This window comes from Meles meles, chromosome 4 (genome assembly GCF_922984935.1).
Source record: "Meles meles chromosome 4, mMelMel3.1 paternal haplotype, whole genome shotgun sequence".
Classification (NCBI taxonomy): Eukaryota; Metazoa; Chordata; class Mammalia; order Carnivora; family Mustelidae; genus Meles; species Meles meles.
In genome coordinates, this window is record NC_060069.1 from 146,948,531 (window position 1) to 146,961,898 (window position 13,368).

At 36.5% G+C, this 13,368-nt stretch overlaps 1 protein-coding gene across 1 annotated transcript in view; it reads right to left on the minus strand.

Annotated features, from left to right (window-relative positions):
- CYYR1 (cysteine and tyrosine rich 1) overlaps window positions 1–10,586 on the minus strand; it is a 104,579-nt gene extending 93,993 nt beyond the window's left edge. The window contains exons 1-2 of the mRNA XM_046002444.1: window positions 10,211–10,586; window positions 5,186–5,288 (exon numbers count right to left, since the gene is read on the minus strand). Of these exons, the coding sequence (XP_045858400.1) occupies window positions 5,186–5,288; window positions 10,211–10,283 (176 nt within the window). The 5' untranslated portion in view covers window positions 10,284–10,586. The remainder of the gene's footprint in view (window positions 1–5,185; window positions 5,289–10,210) is intronic.
- Between the last annotated feature and the right edge of the window lie 2,782 nt (window positions 10,587–13,368).

Below are 13,368 nucleotides of genomic sequence, written 5' to 3' on the forward strand. Positions count from 1 at the left end.
TAAGTTAATTAATTTAAATGATGTTCTTACCAATACCAAAAACCTTTCAAAATGCTTTAGGTTCTAGTCAGTTTTTGAAGAGCCTCATGTGTTTAATTCAGAATGCTCAGCTACTTAATGAGCATACAACTTCAAATGCCATTTGAAAATATGAAACTTTTCTCCTTTAACTTGGTTTTGCTTCCGTGCATAACATGGGTCTAAAATCACAGTGGTGATATTTATTAGCTGTCCTTGTGAGAAACTGTGGGCAATCCATCTTTCACATTTCATTGAGAAGAAAAGAAACTTAACCCCACCAGGATCTCCATTGTTAGTTCTTCCTTTTGATTTTTTTTTTTTTCCTCATGGGGATTTTGTGTTAGCTGGATGGTGCTCTGAAATCCCTAGACAGAGCTGCGTGTAACAGAGGCAAACTGGAAGAGCAAAAATCTATTTTTGAGTAAAAGGATTAAATCTTATATCTTGTTATCTGGCTCACTAAGTCCAACTTAGGTATTATTGGGTTCATATTCAATATTGGGCAGTTCTTTTTTTCCTCACCTAGCAGTTTCTCTGCATTTTCAGTAAAGTTCTGTTTTTATTCTGTTGCATTACTGACAGTAATTAGGCACTGAGTTACCCCCTCTCTCCCCTTGAATTCTTCCAATTCTGAAGAGTGCTCTACAACCACATCTTCATGCTGGATCCTCTTTCTTGAGAATGTCAATTACACTTCATCAACAGCAAGAATTGAAATATCCCTTTCCATATTCATCACAGATGTTTACTTTTCATGGCAAGAGTGGTTGAATGAAATATTTGAGAACCAATTTGATGAGAAATTATTTGCTTCTTGAATTGGCCCAGTCCTCACTTTCAAGCATAGTGAGGCTTTTAATCTTGGGTTAGTTACCCCTGAGGTGAAAAATGTCAAAAACGGAGAAATAATTCCAAGGTCACATAATCTGTCATGTTCTAAATAGTGCAACACTACAAACTGTTAATTCCAAGTGCATTCTCTATGGCATAAAGAAAATAATGTCCACTGGGCACCTTCTCACCTGTGTCCCTTGTCATAGCGATGTCTAAGAATGTGTCATTTCTATATAAAACCACCTATCTTATTTCCAGAAAAATAATGGATTATTTTGTTTCAGTTTTGATAGATGTGGTCATTTAAAGTACGTAATCTATCAATAAAAGTATGTGAAAATCAAAAGGACCTATCTTTCGTCTTCCCTACTTATTCATTTGCCATATTCAGTTTAACCTTCACTCTCTAGCAACATTGAACGACATGGGTTTTTCCAAACTGATCATTTCCTTTCTTCTATCTTTGCCTTTGTAACTGAGCCTCTCTCTCTGGAATGTACCTCCCTTTCTTCACAGTCCATTTATGTAAATATCTACTCTTCCTTCAATATGCTGATCCAATGTCATGTTTATGAGACTTTCTCTAAACATTTCTTTCTAAACACACACACACAAAGACATAGCTGTTTTCTCTCTTCTGGGCCCTCCTATGGCACTTTACAGATTAAGTCCTCACATTAGAATTATTTGTCTACACTTTCTTCTCTTATTAGGTAGTGAAATCTTAGAGATCAAGGTATGCCATTTATTCATTTTTGGATCCCAGAATCTAGCTCAGTACTGTCATGGTAATTAATGGGCACACCGTATGTATTTGTAAATAACAAATTTGTGTAGTATATGCTAATTTCTGTAAAAGCATTCTTAAATTCTGGAAAATGGTATTTTTTTAATATTGAGCTTATTATCTGTAACCATAATGACCAAAAGTAAACATGCTATCTTAAATCAACTTATGTTCAATAGACTTATTGTGATCATTTTGCAATAATACAATACTGGATCATGATGCTGTACCCCTGAAACAAATATAATGTTATATGCCAACTATATTTCAATTAAAAAGTAGATATGCTGTTTTAAAAGTTGAATTTTTAAAGTTTTTCATGAGGCATAAGTAAAATTAAGAATCTCTAACTGAAAAAAGAAAAAAAAAACATGTGGAGGTGTACAATCTAAATTTATTTGCCAAAATTAACCCGTATTTAGAATACAAAATGTCTACAAATCAGGGACCTGAGTAAAATAAGACTTTGCAACTGAAAGGTAGGTTGAAAGTTAGCTCTTGTGATCTCTTTATAAAACGAGCCAATGTTGTTAATTTGCGAAACAGAAAGGTGGGTTGAAGTAAGCAGAGTTAAGGTCAGAACATCTCTACTCTGATCAATTTAGAGGGACCTCCTGAGGATTGACTGTACCTTACCTTACCAATTTGTGAACGGTCTAGAATGACCCAAATTGTATTTTGCATTTTTTTTTACCACTTTTACATAGATCCAAGATAGCTTCTATTTTGAAAACAAACAAAAATAGAAACCACATTATAAGCAATTTATAAAATTAGTCATTTAGGATACATAACATTCCATTATGTTTATTGCTCTCTTCCTTATTACTTTTCTAATAACTACAAAGATTTAATTTTCTGTTAAGATGATTAAAATGATTTTAGTAAGATTGTGCCTGGATACTTGGAAGAGAGGAAGTGTAGTTTGTGAGTTCCAAAATAGTAACATTTGAAAACATGTACATGAAAGAACTTCTGTAAGCATTCTTGGAATGACTTTTTTCCCTATCTACTCCCCCTCACCACAACTTAAAAAAAAAAACAAAACCAAAAAAACCATGGGTGGAGTTAAGAACTCTTTTCAAATCTTAAACAATAAGTGGAAATCCTGAAAATGTATTCTCCTTTATTCAGTGGGGAAAACACTTTAAAGCTTCTCTCTCTCTCTCTTTTTTTTTCCTCCTAAGAATTGTTTAGCAAAGGATTTACTTAGTGGCTTCTATTTTGAACTGAAAATTCAGTTTTAACAGCCTGAGATATAATGCCATCTGTGTTTCTTCATCTCCCCCCACTCAAAACAATTCTCTTTTTCAAATGTAACAAGTACATGGCCCAAATAATCCAGATAAATATATCAATTCAACTAATTCTTTTTACTTTAACTAAGGGTAAAATTAAAGAGGACTAGAGTATGTGCCATAAAAATGTAAATGTGAATGCAAATATAAAACATACAAGGCATAACTATACAATTAAATTTCTTAAGTTCTAATTAAGTAATTTTGTCTTCTCTATGTATTCACCAGGGTAGAGTTAGCTATGAGTTGAGAAATAAGGGCACAACATATACCATGGTAGACATTAGCAGATGAGGGGACCAGAGAATCACAGATCCTCTGAAGCCGCCTTCCTCAAATCTATACCACCTACTCGGCCCACATATACATCAACCCAAAACAGCAATAGCTAGCATGTGGAATTCACTTGAAAATAAAACTGGGATTCAGTAATAATGTATTTTAAATGACTTTAAAAGTGGGAAGTGATATACAAATGTGAAATATCATTATATATTTATATTCAGAATATTCTGAGCTGGTTAGTTCCTATAAATAACATTCTGATTGATGTCTAATGTAAGAAGGGGACTTAATTCCTTTTAAACAAGATTCCCATGAGAAAAAATTCAAACATTTTATTTAGAGCTTATTTTGCATCAAAGAATGCTTAAAATTCCACTCATCAATCTTTATTACAGCCTGACATTTCTTATATAGCCATGATAGATTTCAAGACTATCCAGAAATATGATTCTTTACAGCCTTATTCAGAGAGACATAATCTCTAATATCAGCTCCAACTTCGATTATAGAAAGTTTACGTGGTGCCAGGTTTTCTACTCAGAATGAAAGATGAGTTATAAGCCATATCAGTGGACATATCCCTAAAATAGCCAGGAACACTTCCCTTCATGTCTAATCTTTCCTGTTTCTACTAACGCCTTCACGGGGCAGGAGTTAAGCCACAACATCTCCCAAATCACCCTGATATCCACTTGAAAAGTAAAAACCAAGGAGCTAGTCTAAGAGACCAGACTCTTACTGTTACTGGAAATCCATGGGTGATTTATGACATTAAGAATTTTTGACATTAGAATTTGACATTAAGATTTTTGACATTAAGGGCGCCTGGGTGGCTCAGTGGGTTAAGCCACTGCCTTCGGCTCAGGTCATGATCCCAGGGTCCTGGGATCGAGTCCCGCATCGGGCTCTCTGCTCAGCAGGGAGCCTGCTTCCCCCCCCCCCCCTCTGCCTGCCTCTTTATCTACTTGTGATTTCTCTCTGTCAAATAAATAAATAAAATCTTTAAAAAAAAAAAAAGATTTTTGACATTAAGAATTTGAAAACTCTTAATGTTCCTAATTTTCTGATTTCTTGACTTCGAGATCTATGTAGAACTGAGACTTGTACACCTTTCAGACATACAACCCTGAAAGCAGTTCTTGCTTCTCCATTTCCCTTTCCCCAGAAGCAACTCCAAAATAAATTCATTCTTTCTTTTCTTTTCTTTCTTTTTTTTGAGTGGGGTCCACACTCAGTGGGAAGCCCAACATGGGACTTGAACCCATGACACAAGATGAAGACCTGAACAGAGATCAACAGTCAGACACTTAACCAACTGAGCCACCCAGGCATCCCTCCAAAATACATTCTTAATTTGTTTTGGGGAAATGCTCAACACATCCCAGGTGCATATGTTTCATTGAAGTTTGTAGTTGGTTACCCCTTTATACTGCTGATGGCCATTCGTGGGCTCTAAACTTTTTCCTGAAGTTGTTTAATATGCGTTATGTAGAAAATTGACATTTTATATCTGAACTGTTTTTTATTCATAATATCTCTTTTCCCTGGTATCTACTGAATGGGTTAGACAAATATATGGCAAAATAAACTAGCCATAATTAAATGACAAATTCAGCTCAAAAATCCTTCAAGAAAGCAGACAAAAGCATATAATTTACAATATTAAAAAATGATCAAAAATATGAATGCAGATGACCAAAACCATTAGTATTCTGGAATACAAATTGAGCAGTAAAAGAATACTTTTAAACTCCCTTCTAATAAAAGCAGCTTATTTTGCATATCAATTCATACCTTTTGTCAATAATATAACACATCAGATAGTGATGAGCATTTAGTATCTCCATGAAGATTTTATGTCAATAATGACTCTCAAAATTTCTTGCCCCTACCTATAACGTAGTATTTTGTGAAAACCCAACCAAGAGCATCAAAATTGCCAAATCTGACCAGTACTCACGAGAGGATATTCCCAATATAAGCGTAGTAGGAGCAACAGTAGGGTGTGGTCCCATCACAGCAGTAAGATCTGCAGTCTTTCCCACACTGAGCAAGGCAATCCTCTGCAAAATAAACACCACATAAGTCCTTTATGGTTCTGAAATCACAGCTTCATGAGAAAGTCTTCTATTTCATATCTCACTCTGTCAACGACCACTCTTCAGGGCATTTAGATATTCATTTTATGTCATCAGAATTCCAAGACATGTGTAAGCATCAAAACTAGTCTTCCTTCCCTCCTGGCCATCAATCTAGAAGAGGCAAAGATCATTCATTTTTGAATTTCCTGATCAAGCACCAGAACTGGTAGTCAGAATTGTCAAATGAGACACTGAAAGGAGAAATGAATGATCCAGCAAATCAGTCATTCAGTTTTTCAATAGAATTCTTTTTTTTCTCAATAGAAGTCTTACAATAATTTTGAAATGATAAAGTCTTGACTTGAGAGTAGTACTCCCAATTAGCTTCATTTTATAGAAAGTGTTATTGACATTGTAAAGTCAACTGGAGATAATTTTAAAATAATGTATATTTTCATGACAGTGTATTATGTGTTATCATTTCTCTACATTTTTTATCTTAATAATTATAGTTTGCACACATAAGGTAACACGAATGAATCTGTACATCCTGTCAATCCATCTGGATTGGAAGATAATGAGTTAGTTGTACGAAGACGTTCCTGTATGTAACTAACTTGTAAATAATTAAGAATTTATTTAATGCCAGATTTAAGAATCAATAAGTTATGAAACAGCACTGTGGAAAGGGGGAAAGGTATTTTCTGAGTAAAAAGGACATGTTGCAACTGATAAAACCAAATTACTGTCTTTTTTCCCTACGCTTTGGTAATGAAAATTAGACCCAAAATGCTGAATAAAAGTTACCCTCGTTTTTAAAAATTCTTTGTGCCACCTCAATGATTTATGTTAAGATTGTCATTTAAGTATACTATGTGGTATAAATTATAATGGATAGGTGAGTTTCATGTAAATGACTAGGAAAGCATTAAGTTATAAGCTGGTAATTTAAATTATATGTTTAAGAACCACAACATAATTCCTTTCCAGCTCATTCTCTAAAGGTAACATCAACTAGGTTCTAAATTATATAACACTTTTGCTTTATTGTCAAATCATGACTGAAAGGTGCACAATGTTACACTATGCCTGTATGTCCACTTGATTGATTTATCTAGAAAGGAAAATTCATATTTTGTTTTTAAATCACCTCCCTGGCAGGATGATTTTTGATAAATGGATATGATCAAAAGTTCCTTCACCTTTGTCAATACCGCATGTCTTTTGTAGAGTAAGTGAAAACATTCATATTTTTCCCCTCAGATTTATTTCTACCCCAATGTTTTCTTCTGTGATGTCATAAGAAGAAATAAGGGGAAAAAATAATTACACGTGTAGATTCAGTAACTCTACTTAAAACCACTGTTAAATTTTCAAGACAGAAACACAATCTAACGATCTCATGACAGTGTATGCTTTTTGCAGAGTACATCACACTTTTTAAGGCTATTTATTTTACCATTTTCTCGGTGAATTTCTATAGCTCTCATTTTCAGTGCTGTTTAGTGAATTCAAATATTTAGGCTAGTTCGTAGTCTCAAGAGGCTTCACAGGTATGTTTTGCTCCATGTTCTTTAAAGCCATTTAGACAGTGGGAAAGCTAAGGTCCCCACTTCTGTCTGAGCAAGACAACCCCTATGTAAATAGCTTCATGGGCTGTCTCATGAATGATACCCACCTTAGTGATGTCTTACTCAGCCCTCCATGAATATCAAAGACCCAATTACTATTATTGTATTTCAATTACTACTATTATAAGGACACAGTGTTATCAAAATATTTTGAACCAGTGTTACAGGAAACCAAGCCCATTATCTTGTAGCCAAGAAGCTGGATTATACCTGCAGCAAAAATCAAGATCATGTCACACATTGTTCATTATTTTTTATGGCATTTTCCAACACTCCTGTCCATTTCCCATAACTAAACAACTGAAAAGGGCAGATTTAATAGTATGGTAAATACATTCACAATCACATTTCCAAACTGAGGTTTTGACCACACCTCAAATCTTATTTTAATCTGTTAATTACTTTCTCCAGTTTATTTGAGAATAATTGTATGAAGATCAGATTTGGAAGATGCCAGAGCATTTTCCTGTAAAAAATGGAACATTCCAATTGTTTCAGAACATAAATGATATTACTTCTAATATTCAAGTTAATATCCTTGAAAAATAGCCAGTTGAAACTTTCTTCAGTGACCTTAATTAAAGGCATGATCTGGAAGAAGGTTCTCCAACCCTCACCCCACCTTAAGGAATGTGTAGCACAGGAAAAGCAACATCTGGCCTCAAGCACTTGCTCAGAAATGGTTCTTGTAAGCTACAGCTGAGGATAAGAGAGGAAGGAACAGGAGGGGACAGAAGCCACTGGCTGAGGCCGGGAAGGTAAAACCTTGGCCAAATCCTGTCTTTGTCGCCTGCAGTGGGAGTTGGATAATAATATAAACTTTACTGGGTCTCTTTCCAAAGGTGGTTCCACGGCAAAACACGATGCTATGGTAAAGAAACTGCTCTTATCTCATTAACGAATGAAACATGAATTTAATGCATTTGCTTTGGGGGAAAATAATTCAGGCTAGGGGTAATGCATCTACTTAGGTATTTATCCCATTAAAGCTGGCAGTTCATTTTACAAAGTGTCTCAGCTAGTATAGCTGCATTGTCTCCCCACGTAACTCCAGTCCTGACTTCCAGCCACATCTCTTAGTTCCAACGAAAATGAATTATGTAGTTTTGCAAATACGTATCTCATGGTTTTTGCCTTTCTTCACATTATATCCTATTCCATTCCCTTATGTCCAAAGCTTCCCTATCAAAGGTCTAGTTCCTCAAATTCCTCCTTAATTCAATTTTTCTGAGCAAGTTTATTGAACTCTTCTTATGGGTCAGGTATTTTGCTAGTCTCTGGATATTACACTGAACAAAACAGACAGACATCATCTTCATAGAGCTTACATTCCTGAGCCAGAGATGAGGTCCCCTCCTGGAAACACCTATAGCACACGACCATACTTCTAGGCACAGCCTTCTATATTTTAAAGTAGACACACCTGTCTCCCAGACAAGACTCAGAACATGGCTTCTGTCTTATACATCACGCAAAATGCTTCACTCAACAAATACTGGGTAAATAAATATGACACGCATAAAAGGGCTTCTGAAGAAACAAGTTCAGGAATTAACGCAGAACACACTAACTAAACATTTCTTATGAAAGACAAAAACTCAACTCAGTATTACTGGCTTGTGATTACTTTGTAACTTACTAGGGAGGGATGAGGAAGATAGAAGAAATGAATGGAGGAAAACTTTTTCTAATCTAACCAAACTTGTTGCCAGCCAGTCCTGCAGATTTCCTGAACCCCAGGGACTGTGCTCCTAGCACTGGGGGCACAGGAGAAAGGAAGGAAAAGTGTGCACATTAGAAGCTTTCGGTTTACCCCTGGGAATAAAAAAAGAAAAAAGAGTAAGTTGTTGTTCATGGGTGTGACTGAGTAAAGATGAGTGAGGTCGTGTTCTATTTTCTTATTTTTGTTTTCTTTGGATAAACAGAGGACATAGAAAGAATCATTGCTTCAAATGAACTAGTAAGAATTTAATATAAAACTAATATTAATGCAATTGTTTCTTTTAGTCTCTCAAATTCTGGAAACCTCACACACACAGTAACTGAAAGAAATAACCATTGTAAACAGGTTAGAATGTGGCTTCTCCTCACTGAATAGGAAGTACTTTTCCTACTTTTATAAATTTTCGTATTTGAATGTCAGCATTTTCCTTGCAATAAAGTATCTTTTAAATAACTTATAGACAGCCATTAATTTACATTTTAATGTACAAATGGAAAATTTCTATAGGAGTCTGGGGAATCATTTCTGGCAAGGTTGAATGGGTTCGATTCTTTTGATGTTCCAATAACAATACTGAAGATCGTCTTCATCTCAGTTGCAATATCTTTGTAAGTATCAGAAGCTAAATCAGTGCTACCTAAACTTACTATTGCCTCTGTTCTGTCCTAGGAAGTGGGAGACATAAAAACATTTTACAAACAACTTTGCTTTTAAACTTGTTTTATGAATACAAAACAGATGAAAACCACATGTGTAATTAACTTTATATATAAATAACCAATGAAAGGTCATTTTAAGCTCCTCTCAGTCACAAAATGAGAAAACCGCTTTGCTCCATCAATTATTAGCAATTCTCAAGAAGAATAATTAGGAGGAGGGAAATGAAATTCCTTTCACCTATCAACAGGGCTTAACGAAATCAATGAAAACAGATGAGTCTCTGGGTGAATTTTCACCCCTCAAAAGCCTTATATTTGAACTCAAAGCATCCAACTAGGCAGACTACCACACTTGAGAATGATCTAAAGAAAAACAAAAAACAAAAACAAAGATCTAAAGCTTTTTATTTCAAAATATTTAGATTGCGGGGGTAGCAGGGGCATGGAAAAGTCACCACATTAGCTTATTTTTAAAACTTCAACAAATATATGTAACCTCAGGTGCTTTTTCAAGATGCTTTTCTCCCACTCTCAGCCTCTGCCCTCAACCCTCAGATTCCGGAGTCGTGGATGGGATGGGATAAATTTTTACGCTATCCAGAGAGTAAAATCCCTTAAATGTGGGGCTGGGGTTTTTAAGTTGCTTGCGGAGAGGGAAAGGAAGCGAAATGGGAAAAGGGAAAGTTAAAGAAAAGGAACAAAACAAAACAGCGTGGAGGTCGAGCCCAGGGTCCCGGCGCGCCGGCTTCGGTGGCTGTCCGGCGGGGACCACACAGTCTTCGCCCTCCCACAAAGGTCCCCGTGCGTCCCGCCCAACCCGCGTTGCCCCGAGGGTGATCCAGGCTCAGTCCCAAGTCCCCTTCCCTTCTCCCGCCACCCCAAGCCACTGACCTGCGTAGACAAAAAGCAGGACCAACTTCGGAAGCAAGATCCCTGGACACCCGGGCAGCCTCCGCGCGTCCATCCAAGCCGGTGGCCGGAGGTTGCGCACCAGGACAGACGGACAGACACTGGAAAGGGGGCTGGGAGCGAAGGGAGAACCCCAGACGCGGAGCGGCTGGAGGACGTTCAGAGGGAAAGGGCAACTCTCCCGAGAGGGGGGTCGCGGGGAGACAGGGCCATTGCCCTGGGAACCTTCGAGGGGAGCCCGGGCCGGCCCGCGCTGGGCTGCGCTGAGACCTAGGTCTCTTTGTCTCTGCCCGCGGCTCGCAAGCGGCAGACCAAGCAGCCCGCTCCTGCGTCCTGGGCCACCCGGGCTCACATTTCATCTCCGCGGGTGGCACCGACGTGGGGCTGGGGGCGGGGGTGGACCCGACTCCTCCCTACCCTCCTGTTCTTGCTTCTGTAGAGAGTGACTCCCTTAGCTAGATGGAACTTTTCCTAACCCTATGTTTTGGCCATTGCTGTGCAGTTTAAAAAGCTCCTTTTTCTTCCTGCCCTCTACTCCAGTTTTTCCTTTAGAAGCAAAAATAGGTGAATAAGAATTTAGCTTTTTATCTTTGAACAAATGTAGGGAATTTTCAGGATTGAAGGTACTGGACAAAGAAAGCCAATAAAGAAAGTCAAGGAGAACTGGAAAGTACAGAATGGTGTAAGGTGTTTCTGCTGAAAGGAGAAAAAATGTTTATTTGTTAAACATCTAAAGCATTGTCAGTAAAGTCATAGAAAACAAAAAAAGAAGGTACACTGTCATCCCTTATTTGACACTGTTCTGGAGTTACTGGCCTATGCAATTAGACAAGAGAAAGAAAAAAAAGAGTTATAAAAATTGGGAACAAAATTATCATTTACAAATGATATGCTTGTGTATGTGGAAAAGCAAAAAGAACAGCTCTACTACTCTTAACTAGAATTAAGTAACTAAAGAATCAATCATTTTCACTCATACAAAAAAAATCAGAAAGTTCTCAGTTTTATGCATGAAAGAAAAAAAGAAATGAATATGTGAATAAAGACAATTGTTTATTAAAGAAAATCCAATAACAAAAGGTAACAGATTTTTCTAAATTAATCTAAAAGTCTGGGAGTTAAACTGAACTTAATAAAAATATCAACATGAACTTTTTTCAGACCAATCTTATTCTAAAGATTATGTAGAAAAAAAAAACCTGTAAGCATGTCTGCTAAAAATAAGAGTAGGGGTTCCTGGGTAGCTCAGTTGGCTAAGCATTTACCTTAGGCTCAGACCATGATCTCAGTGTCCTGGGATGGAGTCCCACCTCAGGCTATCTGTTCAGTGGGGAGTCTGTTCTTCTCTTTCTCTCTCTCAAATAAATAAAATAGATAATCTACTTTATTTATTTTATGTATTATTTAATATTATTATCTTAATAAAATAAAATCTCTTAAAAAATGAGAGTGATTGGAATGGGATAGGCATCAACAGAAAATAAATGTAATATCACAATAATTGAAAAAGTTGTGATTGATACAAGGATAGGCTCAATGGAACAGAATGGAGAATATAAAAATAGAGATATTTATATATGGACATTTAATTTGTAGTTTTTTTAAAAGATAGTTTTAAAGCAGAAGAAGAAATGATGGGATATTCAGTGAATTGTGTTGGGGCTTTAAGTAGGCATCTGTGGATTCTTATCTCCTTTCATCAATATCAATTTCATATGAATTAAAAATTTAAGCTTAAGATGCAATTATAAACATATTAGATAAAAGAATAAGAGGATGACATGTAAATAATTATGGAATAATTATGGAAGTCTTATCTAGGCATTATAAAAATCTCAGATGTTATAAAAGAAACAAATTGACCAATCTGACTCCATAAGAATTAAAACTTTCTATATATGATAAGCCACATATTAACTAGCAAAAATATTTATAATGCATCGGATAGACAAAGTCCTGATCTCCTTAATATATAAGGAACTTAAAGAATCAATAAGGAAAAGAAAGCCAATAGAAAACTGACCAGGGATATTAATAAATCTATCTATATCTCCCTACCTACCTATCTCTGGTCTTATTAATTTAGAATTTAGCTTTTATCTTTTTATCTTTGAACAAATGTAGGGAATTTTCAGGATTGAAGGTACTGGACCAAGAAAGCCAATAAAGAAAGTCAAGGAGAACTGGAAAGTACAGAATGGTACTTTTGCCATCCTATCTCCCCCCAAAGAAAAAAAAGTAAAAATCAAATTGATAGTGAGACATCATTTTTCATATGTCAGATCAACAACAACAACAACAAAAATCCCAACTTTTAAGGAGAGAAATGTGGCAATATGCATCAAGATTCAAATACACATGCAATGTAATCAGTCCTCCTTTAGGAATTTAGTCCTATAAATTTGCTGTTGCATGAATGTAAGAGGATGGTAGGAAAAATCACCCTCAAAATATATATACCCTGAGATCCCTAGTGTGTTCTATGCCTCAGTGAAGTCTTAGCCACCCACCAGCCCAATAAGAAGCCTGCTCAGTGGGGTGCCTGGGTGGCTCAGTTGGTTAAACTTCTGCCTTCTGCTCAGGTCATGATCTCAGGGTCATGAGATCCAGCCCCACATCAGACTCTGCTCAGTGGGGAGCCTGCTTCCTCTTCTCTCTCTGCCTACCTTTCTGCCTACTTGTGATTTCTCTCTCTGTCAAATAAATAAATAAAATCTTAAAAAAAAAAAAAAAAGGAAGAAGGCTGGCCAGCTTGTTCTCTCTCTCAATCCCCAAAGCTGATCTATCACCAAGTTTTACTCATTGTGCACCTGAACAACACTCACATATGTTTGCATTTTGGTTCTATCTCCACTCTAATCTAGGCTCTTAGAGTCTCCATTACAACCAGTCTCCCTGCCTCCAAGGATAATTCTCTAGACCGAAACTAGAATATTTCTTCTTAAGCTATGTATATTATCACATTCACTCACCCGTTTAACACCTAGTTCATTCTTCTCAGTCTTGGGTTAAAATCCAGACATTTAATCCATGGTTTTCAGAAACTATATCACGAGGTCCTGTTGCTCTTAACCTAATCCCGACATTCTGCCAAGGAATAGGATTTCTGAATAACTGGGAGAATCAGAGGAGAAGTCTTG